The 19,162-nt window shown below is 42.0% G+C and overlaps 1 protein-coding gene across 1 annotated transcript in view; it reads right to left on the bottom strand.

The window, feature by feature from the left end:
• The window catches only part of Arhgap44 (Rho GTPase activating protein 44), a gene marked incomplete at its 3' end in the record, with an annotated part of 151,529 nt that overhangs the window by 60,044 nt on the left and 72,323 nt on the right, over positions 1–19,162 (bottom strand). The window contains exons 2-4 of the mRNA XM_028783159.1: positions 8,668–8,707; positions 7,949–8,053; positions 650–726 (exon numbers count right to left, since the gene is read on the bottom strand). Coding sequence (XP_028638992.1) covers positions 650–726; positions 7,949–8,053; positions 8,668–8,707 — 222 coding nt within the window. The remainder of the gene's footprint in view (positions 1–649; positions 727–7,948; positions 8,054–8,667; positions 8,708–19,162) is intronic.

The following is a 19,162-nucleotide window of genomic DNA, read 5'->3' as shown; positions in this document are numbered from 1 at the left end:
TAGGGGGTTGATTTTTCCTGGTAATAACTCCTTCTGCACCCAGAATTAGATTACTCTGGTAAAAGGATTCGTATCAGCTCAGCAGCCCCAAGTCCAAGTTCCCAGCATGAGGGAGATTAAGTTACCCAAGAGGGACAAAGGGTAGGCAATAAGAGACAGAGACAGGACACAGAGGATGAGGGAGAAAGGGGAGGAGAGAATGCAGAGGACATACAGATATTGTCCCTGGGACAGAGATACAGAAGAGACAGATGTGGCCCTTAGGAAAATAGTGGTTTATAAAGGCAAAGGGGAAAACCCATAAAGAATGAGGTGTCTAATTCTAACAGGGCTTATTAATTAGGTTAATTAGCCAAAGGGGGCTTTTGATTGCTAGACTTCAATACTCTGATAGCTGGACCTTGGTAGTCACCTACAGAAGGAAGAAGTAAGCAAGGAAGGGATAGATGTTCATAGCTAGCTTGAGGAACGCAATCTAATGGATTTTAGCAAAGCAGACAGAGTGAAGAGTAGGGCAAGGCCTGCCAGAGGCATGTTTGTAAGCTGACTAGACTCCCTTCACCTGGTGCTCCACGAGGTGTCTTAGACCCTCATTGCAGACAGGAGCTTACCTAGATTTAATACAAACACACACAGGGCATCACCTTACCCGAGAAGCGTGTCATCTCCCAGGATCGCAGAACCCTCCACCAAGCACTGAGCCAGTGTTGTCAACGGCAACTTTTTCTGGAAAAGAAAAAAATACCACATTGAAAGTCTTCCATCCGTGTCCTCTGAAGTCACAAAGTCAAATACTGAAAAAGACAGTTTACTAAAATAGCTATGGAACAAGCTAACATCAAAACACGTTTGATCCTGAAGTGCTCATAAGGGTTAGACATAAGAGATAACACAAATTGGAAACTCGGTAAACAATGTGCTGCTTCGGAGAACGAGCCCACCCTCTACATTTTAAAGGTGACGTGGGATAGCAAAAAGGGGGAAACAGACTATTTCAAAACCGTGTCAGTGAAGGTTTGAGCAATGCACTCACTTCCCCCGATACACAGTTATTTCCTTGATGAGTCTACCCACCCCATTTTATAAACAAAACAGCATATACTCAACACAGGAAAAGTGTTCACATAGGATTGCAGTGCACATCAAAGGCCAGCAAGCTCATGCAAAGGTGCTCCAGCTCATTAGTGACTCAGGAGACCCAGTCAGTTATCCAAACAAGGAGCCCTCCCTCACCCACACCCACTTGGGCAGCTCTATTTAACATTTATTTAAGTAGAAGATGAACATTAGTTTAGCATGTGTAGAAGGGCATTCTCATATTTTTGGTTGTGAGCCTAGCCTCTAATAGTTGAGCCATCTCTCCAGCCCTCATAGAGCATTCTCATTAGAAATTTCAAACAGTCCCTCACTGTGGCAAAGTTCAGTAGCAGCATACAGACTAACCAAAGCTGCTGGTCCGCTCCTGGGATGCCCACATGCCCCTAAGAGGTGCAAACAAGTATCAGAACAAAAACATGATCACCAGTGTGACTAGAAGCCTCTATGTGACAACCAGAGGGTAGAAACAATTCAAGTATCCATGGGCTAAGAGAATGTTGCCTATCCCTGTGAAAAACCATCCCTTGGCCTTCACCAGACACCACCACGGTGCCTGGATTCTCGTGTACTCTTCTACTAAAAGTCTAACCATATCTTATCTCACTCTTGGACATGCATGTTCATTTTTACTCTCTATTTTCCTCACAAACATCAGTATACGCTTTAATTGAATGTAAAACGTTCCCTCACAGGATAGACAAATATCCCCTGAAATCATAAGCCACAATAATCTCCCCCCTCCCACCCCACTTAGGTAGCTTTTGTAAGCAACACGTCACTCTTCTCTCTGAGTCTTGTCCTCCTTCATATGTAGAGGTATCTTTCATAGCATTTTCTATTATTTTTTTTTAAAGATTTATTTATTTATTTTATTTATGAGTACACTGTCGCTGTCTTCGGACACACCAGAATAGGGCATCCAATCTCATTATAGATGGTTGTAAGCCACCATGTGGTTGCTGGGATTTGAACTCAGGACCTCTTGAAGAGCAGTCAGTGCTCTTAACCGCTGAGCCATCTCTCCAGCCCGCATTTTCTATTATTATATCGACAGCTGTCTTCTTTGTTTCTAAAATGAAGAGAGATGGAGAGACATGGAGGTGAATCTGAGGGCTTGGATTCCAAGATCAGGAAAGGCGTGGGAGTGGGTAACAAAAAGAAAAGTGATGTTTTTATTTATGTAGATGCTTTAGCAGTCAAGAAATCAGAAGGAAGACATCAGGGGTAAAGAAAACAGTAAATGAGGCGGCATCTTCAAGCCAAGGGAGATAGGGCAGCCCATCGTCAAAGGCAGCAGATGGGATGGAGGCTAACATGGCTGTATCCCCTACAGGCTACAACTCACTTCTACTTCTAAAGGAATTCCCTGAAGCCAGGATAAGGGCTCCAAAGCAACAGGTTCCAGAGCTACCTCATAGCTACGAACTGCACATCACCCAGGTTTTGTCTGCTTTCTCCCACCATCTGCCAAACTCCTCCCTCTTCATATGAAAGGACACTCAGCTGCTAAATACATTTCGCTCTGTTGACAAGGATCCACGTTGATCCTGATCCTTGTTGAATGAATGAATTCTGTAGCAGGCTTCACGCTACCCCCTGTTTTTTGAGGTTGAAGATAAGCTCTTAAAATTAACTTGTCCCCAGCTCTTGAGTTCAGGTAAAAAGTTAAGAATAAGACATGAAAAGACAGAGTGTCCTCAGGTTCAGATGCATCTATCTGTCATATCTGAAATGACTGTTCTTTCTAAAATTATCCTGGGCTTAAGAGGCATGGGTTGTAAGATGACTCAGACATAAAATCTCCTATACTCTGTTCCCCACGCATATCTGTATTTGTGTTCTCTTGTGTGACTCTGAAAACTACTTCCTACTGTCCTCTAATTCTCAAGTTCTCAGTCCTAGAAATCAGCCTGTGTGATTTAGTCCCCTAAAGGCCAAGGCTTCTTGCTCAGATCATACTAGTTTTCCATGGGCATCTGAGGCTAGCCCAGGGCCTTGCTAACAGCCACAGGTTGAAACGCCTTAGTACTTGCACAAATTAAGCCCAGTACAGTCATTTACAAATACTACCTCATTAAACTCACAATCATCACCACAGGGTAAGAAATCACTGCTATCACCACTTTCCAAACGAACCAGCTAAGGCTTGTGAAGTCATTCATTCTCATATGGCTCACTTCACTGGAGACTCCAGGCTGGACCTCAGAGCCCTCTCACTAAACTGCCTGTTATTTTAAATTGGTAGGCTAGTGTGTCAGGCAGATCCTGTGCCTCAAATACTCATGGACTGTCTGTTCCTGACATTGGTCTATTTTTATCACCGCCTACCATGTGGCGGGCCCTGTTTTAGGCACTGAGAACACAGCTGGTGAGGAGCAGACCCCTGTTCCCATGGAGCTTGGTTACCAGTGACAGAGACCAGTGATCGTAGGGCTTCAGGCACTGTGAAGAAAACAAGGTGGGGTGATGGGCTGTGGGAGAGGTAGGAGATAGTGTCCTGGGTGCATCTTTGATGATAAGATGGAGTCTGAGAAGAGCAATGAATAAAAGTTACTGGCCTGAAATACTCCGGAAGAACTGCACACAGGGGTCAGAGCAAATCCAAAGGCTCTGAGGGAATGCAGCCCTCTGAAACATATCACTGCAGCTGGAGAAGGACACAAAGACGGGAGTAAAAGCTGAGCTCAAAAGCACAGATGGAAGGCTCAGTGAGGAGTCCAGACTCCTCTGCTCCACAAAGGATGGGAGTCCTTTGGTGGGACTCAGCAGGGACAGTGGCCTCATCTGGTACCCATGTTAACTACCTGCTTGGGAGGCAGCAGATGATGAAATATGAAGGGAGGGGAGACTGATGAGAACCACCATCAGATGACAACCATAGGGACCAAGACGGGGTGAGGGTGTGCACCAAAGCAAAATGGAAATTCATAGAAAAGAGGTAGCAGAGCTTCTGGCAAGCTTGGCTGGAGGTTAAGAGGAGAGGGTAGCATGCTTGGCTGGGGGTTCTGGAAAGGGAAGAATCTGGATGGAGGTTGGAGCCAGTGGGTAGAACTTTGCTAAATCCTCCTAAGAGAGCTTCCAGTGTTACAGGTCCTGGGTTCCTGACTCAAAGGTCATTAGTCTTCTCAGCTCCCATTTCCCCCTGGGTGGTCTCAGCTCCAGAGTCCGTGGCCACTCAGGTCCCCCTCTTCTCTGGTACTCCTTATCCATTCAGAGCAGAGTCAGAATACCCTGCTGGTGATATCTCTTCAGTATGCTGTCTTTTCCAGCTCCTTGTTCCTTGTGGTCTTACCTAGGTCGTGCACATATATGTCTAAGTGTCCCTCTCTTCTACCATGCCCATAGCGGTGAGCAAATGGGATGCCATGACACCTGTAAGGCTGAGGTCTATGTCCTAGCCCTGACCTATCGGGTGTAACCAACCCCCTGCAATCCTTACGCCATCTCCCTCCTCTTCCTCTGAAGTCCACTTGTTCTCCACACAGTTTTGTTTCTGAAGAATGCCTGGCTCCTTCCTGGCCCTGCATCCTTCCGGTTTGCCCATTGTTTGCCTGTCTGTCACAAGCTCAATTCCTACCATGGTATTCCTAGTAATCTGTTCGGTAGCACTAGAAAACAATCCATGTAATTGATACCCATCATAGAACCTTCTCGTATCTGACCTGGGCCTTCCAGGTCAGATGTCCATCTGAACATGCTTCTTGGCACATATACTATCTTATGTGACAGACATGGGACTCTCTAATATTTGTTAAACGAAGGAGAGAAACCATGTATTCTTTTTGTACATGAGCTTCTTGTAAGATATGCAGAACTCAAAAAAAAAAAAGATATGCAGAGCTCAGAACCCTATCAACTAACCAGTTACTGGCCTAGACTAAAGGATGAAAAATGGAAATGAGATACACATCCTCGACCCTATCCATCCTTTCCTGAGAACCCAGATAAGCCAAGCAACCAAGTTGATAATACTCTTCTCATCAACAAGGCAGTAGAGCTTGCCCATCTACATGGGCAAGCAGCTATAGGTTTCAGGACATTTAAGGCCTAATCAGTTCCTAGACTTAACATAGAATGCAGCTAGGACATGCTTTCTACATGCAAAGCAACCCATCTCGAGGCCCTCTCCTGACCATAATTCGAGTATTCAGTCATGCCTCTAGGGAGTGACACCAATGAAGGAGTCACAGTCCAGTACCTCACAGCCTTGCAGAAACTACTCAACCTAACTAGGAGCCTTCCACCTGCCTCACTCCTTCGTTCCTCAGAAACTTTGATAAAAGCTTTTGTTTGCACCTCACTCCCCCTTCCTGACCACCCCTGGTGTGGCCCTGTGTATCCCCAGGAAGCCTGGTATAGCCTCTTCTTCTGGGGGCTGAGTTACATGCAAGCCATTATCCCCACATTCTGACCTTTGTGCCTGTTGACTAGGACATACCTCAAATGCTCTGGAAATAAGCCAATATCTGCTAAATGGAAGCTAAAACACAGCTAAAACTTCACACACTAGGTAATTCCGTCTTCGCCCAGGAAATTATGGTAGTGTCCGTTCAATGACAACTTTCAAGTCTGGCTTCAAGCCTCCGGCAGTAACAGTGAAATTTGTTTGCCAATAGGGTCTCCTGCAGCCCAGCCAGACCTCAAAGTTACTATGTAGCCAAGGCTCCCCTGGAGCTCTCTATCCTCCTTTTTCTACCTCCAGACTGTGGGAGTTACAGGTGTGTGTCACCATGGTTGGTGCTCAAATGAGACTCCTGAAAAAAATATACTACACTTAAAATCATTTATTTTGCAGTGGAAGAACTGATTTGGGTGAAAGGTGACCTGAGCTCCAAGTTTCCACCTGGAACAGCAACCTGAGTACCATATATTAAAGCATCAAACGTAAAGGGAGCTCATAACCCCAGGCATTCTGCACGCTCATCCTTAGGACTGCTCAGGGTCAGCCTCCTAAAATCCCTGACCCACGCATGATTCTGTCTAGATATTTTCCAGAGCCAAGGAAATTTTATTTATATCACACATGAGGGATTCCTAGGGCATCCCTGAGCACTGGCTGGAAGCTGCCAGTAAAGCTTCCATACCTGGCCACATGTGACAGCTTGCAGTGGAAACAGAGATGTACCAAAATATCAAATAACTTTGTCTTCAGGGTGTGTGTGATAGATGACAGGAGACAAATGAGTTTCGTGTTTAGACATGCCTCAGCTCCAGGAAAGCTCATGATATGTTCACAGATATTCCATAATCCAAAATATTGGAAATCCAAAACACTTCTAAGCATTTTGGACACTAACAAAGAAAGTGAGGGTTAGCACAGTCCGGCTGGTGTCGGCATTGGTTCAGGAGACAGAAGGAAGTATGAGGCACATTCATTCATTCTGTGACTTTCATCAGCCAAGGCTAACACAGGGCCAGGGAGACCACTGCAAACAGAAGCCAACACAACTCTAAGTGAAAAACTAATCTAACAGACACCAACCACAGATGCAAACTCAAGGAAAGAGGAATGGGGGGGGATCTTCCTTAATTACCGCTCCAATTGCTGTGATAAGGTACTCTGACAAATGCAGCTTAGGGGAGAAGAGGCTTGTTTTGGCTCTAAGTTAAAGGGCATAGTGCATCACTGTGGGAAAATCAACATCAGAATCTTGAAGTAACTGGTCACATGGCATCCACAGTCAGGAACAGATAGCCATGAATGCTGCTGCTGCAGCACTCATAGCCCATGATCTCACCTAGGGAATAGTGCCTCCCATGGTGGACAGGTCTTCTAGCACAGTTAAGATAATCCCCACAAGTATGTCTAAGTCCATCTCCCACATCATTTTAGATGTTAAGTTGACAATTAATACTAAGTAATACCATCCTAGATTGCAAAACATCCATAATAAAACCAACACAGCACCGTCAGTTAAATCCTTGCCTTGCACAACACAAGGTCCTGAGTTCAAATCCAGAAACTTTTTTTCTTTTTCAGATAAAATCCAGGTGTGGTGGTGCATGCTTATAATCCCAGTGCTGGGGAGGCAGAGACAGGCAAACCCCCAGGGCTTGATGGTCAGCAAGCCTAGCCTGCTTGATAAGCTCCAGACCAGTGAAGGACCCTTATCACAGTGAGAGAGACTGTGTGTGTGTTTCTAAGGAACAATACCTAAGGTACACTACCCTCAATGTGAAGCCCTCCTCAAAGTATACATGCATATACATACATAAAGTGTTATACACACACGCACACACACACACTTCTAGACATAGCTTCTGCTCTTTGGCACCATGGAAGGAGGTAGGGGTGAAAAAGAAAGACTAGAAAGCTGTCTATACCAATCACCGGTGAGTACGAGCACATTCATAATGCCTGGTGTTATCAGTTAAGAAAGTATCAGAGTAGCTTTATCTAGCAGGCATTCTCTGACACCTCGTTACAGTGGAAACAACTTCCAAGGGTCTTTCTAGGTCCGTGGCGACCTCAGGACTTATGGTGCATAGCTTGCTGTGGACCATCAATACGAAGGTAAAGATAATCTATGAATAACGCTGAATCAGAAAAAGGAGTTCACGGAGGGAGGGTAACATCCCTCAGAAGTAGGATCTCAAAGCATGGTCCTGACATCCTGCTGACTGCCTGCCCCAGGAAGGGCCCCCATCTTGGCTGGGGAGCAAAGGGAGGGTGATGCTTCAGGCAAGAGCTAAAGAGTAAAAAGGCAATCACAGCAGAAATAAGCACCAAGGCTTGCTCAGTTAACGTGCAGACACATGAGTAGCCTCAGCAAGTAACTGCCCTGGGGGTGGGATCCTGGGTGCCAGGACACAGATTCTAAGCTGCCTGGGCTCTGCAGACGGTACTTACTGAGCGCTTGTCCGCCTCTGCTCCCTGTTGACCCTGCAGACACGCCGTGAGCTTCTTGTGTGTGCTGTGGGACACCTGTTTCACCAGCTCTAGGCGCTTTTCCACCTGCACAGACAGTGGGAGGCTCAGTAAAACAGACATCAGGAGGTGACAATGCTGGCCTGTTACCATAGAGGCAAGGGTTTCTGGGAAGAAAATGCCCAGTGTTGAACAGCTGGAAGGACGGTGACCACAGCCCCGGGGCTCCCCTGGCACTCTTTGAATCTTTCCTCCAAGAATCTTACCTATGTCTGTATCTTAGGGAGATTAGTGCCTGGGAACCCTCAAAAGCCAAGCCCTACACATGCTTAAATACACATATTTACATATGACCCACATACATCCCCTAGTGTACCTAAAATTGCCTCTGGGTTACTCACTGTGCTTCATACAATGTAAACCTTGTGACAACAGCTATAACACTGCATTTTTAAGGGAATGGTAGAGAGGGAAGTCTACACATGGTCAGTTCAGAAGCATTTCATCATGCGGTTGGTTGACATGGACATGGGCTTATATGTCTGACAGGGCAACAATGGAAAGCACTGCCAGAAACAACAGAGTTTTACCCCCTAGTAGTCTGTATGAGAGCAGCAGAGGCATGGACACTGCACAGAGAATGGCTCCATTTCAGAGGAAACCATCTGTGAGGTTTAGCAGGCAAGGTTAAGACAACCCACCTGGAGAAGGTCTTCGCTCAGAACTTCAGTCTTTTCTGCCCTAGAGGGAAAGTGGAGAAAATGGTCAGCAAATACATGCATACATTTATACATACACACATCATATATACATATGTTAATATATTCAGGCATATGTACATGTGCATGTTTATATATACACACACATAGAGAGATATATTATTAATACATAAAAGCACATACAGATATGCATACATTTATAATACATATATATACATGTTACTATATATAGGAATATGTTCATATACATTTATAATATATACATACCTATGTTAATATATAGGCATACATACTTGTGCACATTTATAATACTCACATATATACATATATTAATGTACATAGGCATATATACAAATGCATATGTTTATAATACATACATACATACACACACACACACCACTCACACTAGGTAAGTCTAATGACAAGCCCCACTCTCCTCTCACAGCAACTCCAAAGAAGCAGACTATGAGTAGTAGAAATGCTTAAGAATTTAAAGACAATTCTAGAATCTTCCAGAAACACTAACTAACTACTATACCAGCAAAGCACAATGTGCAAGGTGCATTTATGAGTCCTGACACAAACTGCAGGAACCTGCATCAATGACAACGAAAGGACCTTTATATTTTCCTGAAGAAGACTGCCACACCCATGTACTCAGGCTCGCTCCATGAGAGCAAACCAAGATAGCCAGATGGAAAGGTGCAATAAACAAAGAGCATACACAAAGCCAGTGCTGAATCCCAGCAATGGATGCAGAGATGCTCGCCATGGCTTGGCCATCAACTGTTAGGTTCCTAATTGCAGATGACAAAATCAATTCAGAAAACTGCAAGAAAATGAGAAACTTCCCCCTCAAAAAAAAAAAAAATCACCAAGTCAGGCACAGTGGCACTTGCCTTTAATCCTAGCTCTCAGGAGGCAGAGGCAAGTGGATCTCTGAGTTTGAGGCCAGTCTGATGTACATAGAGTTCTAGGTCAGCCAAGGCTACAACAGCGAGGCCCTGTCCAAAACAAAAATAAAAAGCAAACACAAACAAACAATAAAAAACCCCTCACTGAATGAACTAAGACAAATATATAAACATTAGACTGAATGAACTAAGACAAATATATAAACATAAATTGTTTCTACATCCTAGTAACAGACCCTTGGAAGTACTCTTAACAAGGGTTTCAAATAATTAAGTTCTTAGATGTCAGTCTATCAGATTATATAAAAAGCTTGCAAGCTAGGTGTGGTGCTTTGAAGGAGACTGTCCCCCTTGAGCTCAGATGTTTGCACATTTGGTCTCCATTGGTGGCAATGTTTGGGTAGGTTTAGGAGGTGCCCTTGCACAAGAAAGTGTGTCCCTGGAGGTGGGCTTTCAGAGTTTACAGACTTGTGACATTTTGCTCTCTATGCTTCATGCTTGCAGTTCAAACTATGAGCCCTCAGCTTCCTTCTCCTGCTACCCTGTCTCCATCCCACCATCATGGACTCTAACCCCCTGAGTCCATAAGCACAAATGAAATTTTCTCTAAGTTGGCTTGGTCATAGTGTTTTACCACAATAACAGAAATGTACCTACAACACTAGGAAACTACAGAGTGTTTATGAAAGAACTCACAGAATATCTAAGCTAAGTGGGGGAGACATAGGCTGTCTATGAACTAGAAAAGCCAACAGAGAGAAGAAGGTACTTACTCTTCCCTGAACTGACTACAGATGGAATGAGAGCTCAGAGCTTAAGACCACAGGACTTACTATAGAGATTAAACAAAGCAACATCAACATGGACAGAAACATGCAGAAGAAGGAGAGTAGCCAACACATCTCCAGAAAGAAAAATTAAGTAATAGCACTCACATGATCCCAATTTTAAAATTAAATAATCAAGAGGATGGCTTTGACAAAAGGATAGGATGTGCCAGCCAGGAATAGATCCAGACTCATGACCAAGGAATCTTGAAAAAGGAACAAAAATTATAAGAGGCAGAAGAAAAAAATTAGCAAACTGTCATGGAACACACCATGCGAGATGTGAATCCTGGTCCTGTACATCTATACAAATTAATCGCAAATAGACCACAGCCTTCAAGAGAACATAAAAATGTGGCATCTTTAAATACAGGGAGAAATATCTGTGACCTTCATTAGAGCCCTGGGTTCTAAGTGATAACATCAAAAGCACTCTGTATAAAAGGAAAGGAATTGAGACATCAGACTCCTAGCAAAATGAAAAGCCTTTGCTCTATGAAAAGTCCTCTTAAAAGATAAAAGATTTCTCCCTAGGGAGAAAATGTTGGACATCACATGAGAAAAGAATGATATGGAAACTACATACAGAATTGTCAAAGTCAGTAATAGAAAAAAAAATCTACTAAAATAAGTACAAAAAACTGGGGCTAGAAGTTGAATGGTACAGCGTTTGCCTGGCACGCAACCCTGGCTTCTATCCCTCGTAATGAAAAAAGAGACAAATGATGAGCAGAAGAATAGCACCAAGGAAGATACACAGAAAGTACATGCACACACAAGGACGAGCGCACACACATCAAGCTCTAAAGAATCCAGCACTGGAAAGCTCATGAGTTGCTGGGGTCTGAGCATAGCAGTACAAGCCAGTGAAGAACAACTGGCAGTTCCTTAAAAACTTGAACATACACTTGCCATATGACCTAGCAATGCTACATCAGATCAATGAGCGCCACACACCCTACACACCAAAGCACACGTACAAGTGCTCCAAACCTGGGAACAATCTTTATGTCCTTCAGCAGGTGCATAGGTTCTAAGACATCTATATTGAAGAACACTAACCAGACCTAGGGGTGGATAGTGACATACACCATCACTCAGCTCAAGATCAAAGCATATGCTGGATGCACAAAAAAACAAAACAAACAAACAAAAAAACCAATCACAAATGATTATACAGACAGTAACTCTACCTATAGAGCATGCTGGGAAAAACTCAACTATAAGACTAGAAAGCCTATGGCATGGCAACATGGGAAAGGTTGGTTGTTTTGTTGTGTTTTGTTTTTTGGGTTGGTTTTTTTTTTTTTGACACAGAGTTCCTTTGTAGCCCTGGTTGGCATAAAGCTTGCTTATATAGACCAGGTTGGTCTCAAACTCACCAAGATCCACCAGCTTCTGCCTCAATGCCCAGTTATGAGGGAATTTTGATGACAGTGGTAACTGCACAGAATGCATATACATTAAGACTCACATACTGCCAAGGCAGCATACTTAAAGTGAGTCTTCAAAGTACAGCAGAAATCTCTTTAACCATAAAACTGTGGTACTATACAATGTCCCAGAAGTCCAGAAGAGAAAGTAACTGGCTAAATGCTCTGAGCTCCTGGCATCTTCCTTCAACAAGGCTGAAGTGATCATCTTGATTCTCTCAATTAAGTGGAAACACGATGAACATTCAAGCGCATCCCTGGTAGGGGAGAAGTGAGCTATGAATCTACCAAACTATCATAGGCTTAAAAAAAAAAAACCAAATCAACAACCAAAAAACCAAAAACAACAATAACAACAAGACAACAGAGAAGCTTAACCACAGAAACAAAGGGAAACAACAGTGGTCAGTGAAGAAAAAATAGAAAAGAAAAAGCCAAAAGGTAGATATTATACATGACATCCAATATATCAAAAACATACTCAGATAATACATCGCAGTTAAAAATCCAAAGATTTAAAAAAAAGAAATCTAGTTCAAAGACAGCCTGGATAGTTCAATACTAATTTAAAAAGCTCCATCTAATAGGAGGAAGAAACTTGAAGAGAAAAAGAGAGAGAAGGAAAAAAAAAACACTCACACAAAGCTATTTCTGAAATACCAAGCTTTGCAGGAACACGGCAGGCTAATCCCTGTTTGCTGATTATCTGTAGAGCTACTCATGGAGGTTGAGGTTTCATCCATGCTAGACAAGCATATGCTTTCTGAGCTGCAGCTCAGCTACTTTTAATTAATTATATTGATTTTAGGAGAGACAGTTGCAATATACTGATAAAAAATAGCTTATTCATTTCTAAAGATCACAAAATAAGTCAAGGCTGACAAAATGTTGGGGAGGTAGGAAACATGCTGGGATAATAAAAGTCGTCACTGTTCTTCTTAAAACTGTTGAACAAGACGATGTAGGGCTGGAGAGATGGATCAGAGGTGAAGAGTGCTGACTGCTCTTCCAGAGGTTCTGAGTTCAATTCCCAGCAACCATCTGTAATGGGATCCAATGCCCTTTCGGTGTTTCTAAAGACGACAACAACAGGATAATCACATACATACAATAAATAAATCTTTTTTTAAAAAAATAGGATGCATCAGATAGGGATACATAAACTGGAGATCTAGGGATGAAGAGTATGAACTCGTCTCATGAACACAAGAATGTGTTTCCAGACACCACAGATGATGAGCATATGAAGTACTTCTCAACAAATGTGAAAGGACAGGCAGTATTCTCTACTTCAACATACTTTATGTTGCAATAAAAAGCAAGGTAAAATGTGAAAGAAAATACATTTGTTTGGGCTATAGCTCATTTGGTAGAGTGTTTGCCTAGCATGCACAAAGACCTGGGTTCAGTCCTTGGTACCGGGAGTAGTGGTGCACATCTGTAATCCCAACATTGAGGGAATGGAAGCAGGAAGATTATAAATTGAAGATTTACACTGCACATTTGGAAACACTTCTAGATAGCATATAGATTTAAAATAATTTGTGTTTAAAAATTTTTTAATATTCATAATTAGAAACAAAATACATCAATCTTATCAGCAAAGTAAACTATACACCCTCTGTTGCTTATTTTATAAGAGATGCAATAATAATTGAAAAGTATAAACAGAATAGACAACAATAAAGAAGAAAGAAAATACAGACACTAAATTAAATTGGAAAAACTCTTTGAAGAGAGACTAACAAACATTATCTTTACAAGATTCACTTGGGAAACAAAAGTGGGAGAAGGAAGAGACGAGCAATGTAGAACACAGGTGTTGCAGAGCTTAAAACATCAATGAGGCTCTGGAATGACAAGACAAACTGGACCAAAAGCTTAGAAAAAGCAAGCTAAACTGAATCATCAGTAACCAGAAAGCATGGATAGTCCTATCTACATGGAAGACACTCAGAGAGCAATAAAATATCTTTCCCGAAAGAAAACAGAAGGCCAAGAGGTCTTACAGGTATATTTTCAAACAAGCAAACAAACAAAAATCAAACAAACCAAAAACCTCCCTCCAGATGTTCCCAAACTACTTTAATAATAATGGGAAAATAATCAAAACAAGTGTCAGTTGGTACCTGTATTAGTCACTGCTATTGTATCCCAACTTCATGACAAGAAAGGCAAGACCCAGGAGAAAGAGGCAGCAGCTCACAGTGTCTGCTGTCAGGACACAACGCACAGACAGGAGATGAAGCCTCCTATAAAACCTGAAGGCCTGACCCTGGTGAGCCATCTCCTTCAGCCAGTCCCACCTCTTAAAGGTTCCATACCCTTCCAAGACAGCACCACCATCTTGGGGAACAACTGTTCAAAGATACGCGCTGAAGGCAGGTGTCACTTTTAAATTACAATTTACAAACTGGAAAAGGGCAGTACAAGAAAAACTATATTCTGTCTCAGCAATGACACCTTGTTGACACCGTGAGCAAGCTGCTAGGATGTACATGTCATCTAACCTTAGAAATCTCTCAGCATAATTAATCATACTGCATAATTACATGTCAAAACCAAGGCTATCTTATACATGAGAAATATTTAACACAATGGAATGCATATTTGTGAAAAATATAAAAAGGAAAATCTTTGCTTTATAAAAAGTTCCTATTCCTGAGAGGAATATGTTAAAAGTATTCTTGTGTAATTGAGGTCAGATTCCTCTATCCTACAATGTGCACAATGAAATCAGGAGGTTTATTAATTTGCTTGTTTTTTGAGACACACCCCTCAACGTAGCTGAAGATAGACTTGAGTTCTGATGCTCCCGTTTTACCTTTATTAGGAATATACGGATGTCTGCCCTTAAAATAGACTTTTAAGGGAAAAATCTAAATAGACATATTTTGAAGTTAAGTTGATCTTCAAGTAAATTCAAAACACCATAAAGAAATTTTATAGAATCTATCCAAAAATGGTAGGTTAGATATAAAACCAATACAATGAAATTAATGTAATCAGGAAATGCTCAGAAAACCCAATTATGAAGTTCATTTAATGCAGAAAAAAATTAAACCTAAAAGATCGCCAATATGTTTGTGGAAATACATTAGAGATGAGGCGAAGATATCATAAAAGGTTTAAATAGATAGTATTCATGGGTTCACTCTGCAAATGTGTCAGTTCACTCAAAAATCTTCATGCGAGGGAAGAGGATAGAAGACATGTGATTACTGAGGTGGAAAGGATTAAGGGGGATAGCATGGAAGAGATGGAAGAGAGAAGGAAGTAGGAGGGAACTGGAAATTAAAGGGAATGAGACAGGGAATGGGAGGGGCAACCAAAATTACAGAGTTGTAGAAAGGTGCATAAAGGGAAAAAAAACTACTTTGTAAGCTAATTAAGTTATATAAGCATGGGTGGATCATGCTGTTTACTAAACAATAATTCTATTACCAAATCCTGAAAGTTCTTGGTCAAGGAGGCTGTGGTGGTTTGGATGAGGATGGCTCCATAGACTCATATATTAAAAATACTTGGCTCCATAGAGAGTAGAACTATTTGGGAAAAAATTAGAAGATGTGGCATGGCCTTGTTGGCGAAGGTATGCCACACGGGATCAGCTTTCAGGTTTCAAAAGAGCACACATCAAGCCCAGTCTTGATCTCTCTGCCTGTTGCTTGGAGACAAGGGTGTAAAGCTCTTAGTTTTTGCTCTAGCACTATGTCTGTCTGTTTCCTTATAATAATCTTATATTAATACCTGAAACTGTAAGCAAGTCCCCAATCAAATGTTTCCTGTTATAAGAGTTGGTTTTGATCAAGTGATACTTCACAGCAACAGAACAGTGACTAAGACAAAGGATCCAGAGGCCGCCTAAACACCAGAGGCTACTGTGTTTCTCTTGGTTGACTGACTATGGTGGTTTGAAAGGAATGTCCCCCATACACTAAGGTGTGTTTGAATGCTTGGCCTATAGGAGTGGCACCATTAAGAAGTATGGCCTTGTTAGAGTAGATGTGGCTTTGCTAGAGGATGTGTCACTGTAGGACACTGAGGTCTCATATGCTCAAGCTGTGCCCAGTGTGATACATAGTCTCTTTCTGCTGCCTGCAGATCAAGATGTAGAACTCTCAACTCCTTCTCCAGCAACATGTCTGCCTGCATGCCACCATGCCTCTTGCCATGGTGATAACGGACTAAACCTCTGAAACTGTGAGCCAGCCTCAGTTAAGTATTTTCCTTTATAAGAATTGCCGTAGTCATGGTGTCTCTTCACAGCAATAGAAATCCCAACTAAGACACTGACATAAAGAGATGGCAAGACCTTATTTTTAAAGACACCATACTCCTTGGTTGCGGGTCTCAGAAAAGTCAAACTGGAACTGACCTGGAACTGAAATTTTCTCCCTGCTAGCTAGCATTCATGGCCAAAATATGCTATGAAGGCTACTGTGGGATAAAAGTCATCCATGATCTCATTCAGTGCTGGACCGTGCATGTTACAGTATGGCCTTCCAGGCATGAATATACCCACTGGTACAATTAATAGTGGCAAGAATGTTAGTGGAGGAGTGATGGCTAATCCTGGCTGTCAACTTGACTGGATCTGGAATTAACTAACACACAGGCTACTGGGTACTCTTGTGAGGAACTTTCTTGATCGTGTTATCTATATCCCCACTCACTTATGCTGCCTTTGGGACATGGCATGGCCATTACACTCATGAACTCATGGCAACTATGGTTGCCTACTGAAAAATGCACATCAACATTTCACAAAGCACTAGAAGGCCCTCATAAAACCACCAAAACCTAGTGGCAGGTAATGGTTGCTGGTACAAGGGAGCCCTTTTCTTTGGGGGTATAGCCACTGGTAAGTTGCCTACAATCCAGTAAATTACATCACAATGATGCCCATGGATTCAATCTTAGCCAAACTCAGTGTGCCATAAGGGGTAAAGGACAGATTGGGATTAGAGGTGTTTCAGAGAAAGGAGGAAGAAGAGAAAGATGAATAGAGAAGTAATATAATCAAAATACATCATATACACATAGGAAATTGTCAAAGAATATTATTTTGTTTTGAAAATAAACAAAATCAAGGGAACTGAGAGGAATCAATGGCTGGGATGTAAATAAATAAATTAAATAATAATAACAATAATAATATTAAAAAGAACAAGAAAATAATCAAAACCTCTTAATGAGGGCCCATGGAGATGGCTCTGTGGGTAAGAATACTTACTACACAAGCCTGAGGACCTGAGTTCAGATCTCAGCAAATCCAATTAAAAAGTTCCATCCATACCTCCAGACTGTCTGAGATCCTTCTTTACCTGAGATGCTCTCTGGTAGGCCCCCCATTCCCATCCCCAGACTCTAGCTATCATTCCACCCACACTCGTTGTCCAAAGAAAAATCCTGAGCACTCCCCCAAACTCCTGGGCATTGGCTGTGGGACTCTTCCAACTCTACAGAATCTCTGCTCCTCAGATTAGAAATGTCCTCTAGCCCTACTTCTGAAACCCACTTAAACACCAACACTGAACTGCCCTAAGATTGAACCCTGAGTCCCCATAAGCCTGGTCTATAACCTGAGAAGTAGGAATAACAAGAAAACAAAACCACAAACAACATGAATGACCAAAAGAGTAGATTTCCATTAGAAGTGGTTTTATTCCCTGAGAGAAGCAACTTGGACAATGATTTCAAAGTAGCAGTAACTAATATGTTCAAGGAACTCAAGAAGGATATGAATAAATGCTGAGATTAAGATCATAAAACACAGTTAAATAAAATAATAATAACAACTCAATATATGAAAATAGAATTTAGCAAAAAGGTAGAATTACCAAAGAAACTCCTAAATGTAATAAAACATGACATGAAAAATCCATGGAAAAAATCAGAGAACACTCTCAGCAAGTGATCGGGCCAAGAGGAAGCGAGAATATCAGGTCTTAAAGACAAGGTAGAAGAAAGTTTACTTCATCAAAGAAAATGTTAAATGCAAACACAGACAGACAGGGAGGTAGGCGGATGGGTGGACGGACGGATACACACACACACACAGATATATATACAAACACATACAGAAACTCTGGGATAACATAAAAAGACAAAAACTGTAAATAATAGATATAGAAAAAGATATAGAAAACTTTGGGTCAATATAACATAATATAAGAAAAGAGATGTCTATTATAGTGCAAGAAGTATATAGCACACCAAATCAAATCAGAAAAGAAATTTCCCACATCATGTAATAATCAAAACACTAAATGTGCAGAAAAAAGAAAGGATACTCTACAGCTACAAGAGAAAAGGACCAAGTCACATAAAAATGCAGGCCTGTCGGAATAACAGCTGATCTTTCAAAAAGGCTGTGAGAGCCAGGGTCATCTGGAATAGATAATCAGAGAAACTCTCAGCTTAAGTGACCTCAAAACTCAAATGGACCTCACAGGCATCTACAGAACATTGTACCCAAACACTGGAGAAGCAGCTGATGGAGATTTCTCCAAAGTGGACCACATATGAGGAAGCAAAGCAGGTCTCAACAAATATAAGAAAGGTGAAATCCCATCCTGCACTCTCTGAGACCACAGATGAGTAAATTGGATTTCAACAGCAACAAAAAAACACAGAAAGTACACAAACTCATGGAGACTAAATAACATTACGAAAGATAATGATTTAAGTATGGTCAGCCATCCTTGCATCTCTGGGCTGGGAGCCAACCGGGTGATGGTGGACAATTTTTACTACGTCCTTGGATTTAGTTTGCAAGCATTTTCTTTTGAGAATTTTTTGCATCTGTATTCATCAGAGGTACTGATTAATCAGACTCTTGTGGACATTGACCACTGGACCACAAGACACTGCCCAGGAAGGAACCTATGCTGATTGGTGGATGCCAGAATGCACTATCATCTAAGACAGCAAGGAGGGAAGGAGGGGAGAGGAGTTATTTAGTAAATACTGTTTGACTTATTGCTGCCTTGACTCAGGCAGACAGTCAGACTGGCCTCATGGCAGCATGGCTCCTCTGCATACTCCCAGCATGCCCCGAGGAGGCTATCTATCAAAGCTGATTCCTGCTAGGGCAAGGTTCAGACTCCTGAAGGACTCATCACAGCCTCAGGATTTAAAGCAGCTTTTTTTTATTTTTCAATCATAAGTCTGATATGTCTAGCTTAATCATGTCCACTTCCAGAGCAGTAGCAGTTCTCCTGGTCCCCAGCAGAGGGCCTGTTGGTTTTGGCCTGAAGATAGCAGGAAGGGGTATTTTGATACTCAAACATCCTTTTCT

This window comes from Grammomys surdaster, unplaced genomic scaffold (genome assembly GCF_004785775.1).
Source record: "Grammomys surdaster isolate TR1022 unplaced genomic scaffold, NIH_TR_1.0 1019, whole genome shotgun sequence".
NCBI lineage: Eukaryota > Metazoa > Chordata > Mammalia > Rodentia > Muridae > Grammomys > Grammomys surdaster.
The sequence above is the reverse complement of the archived record's forward strand: the minus strand, read 5'-3'. Positions and strand labels throughout refer to the sequence as shown.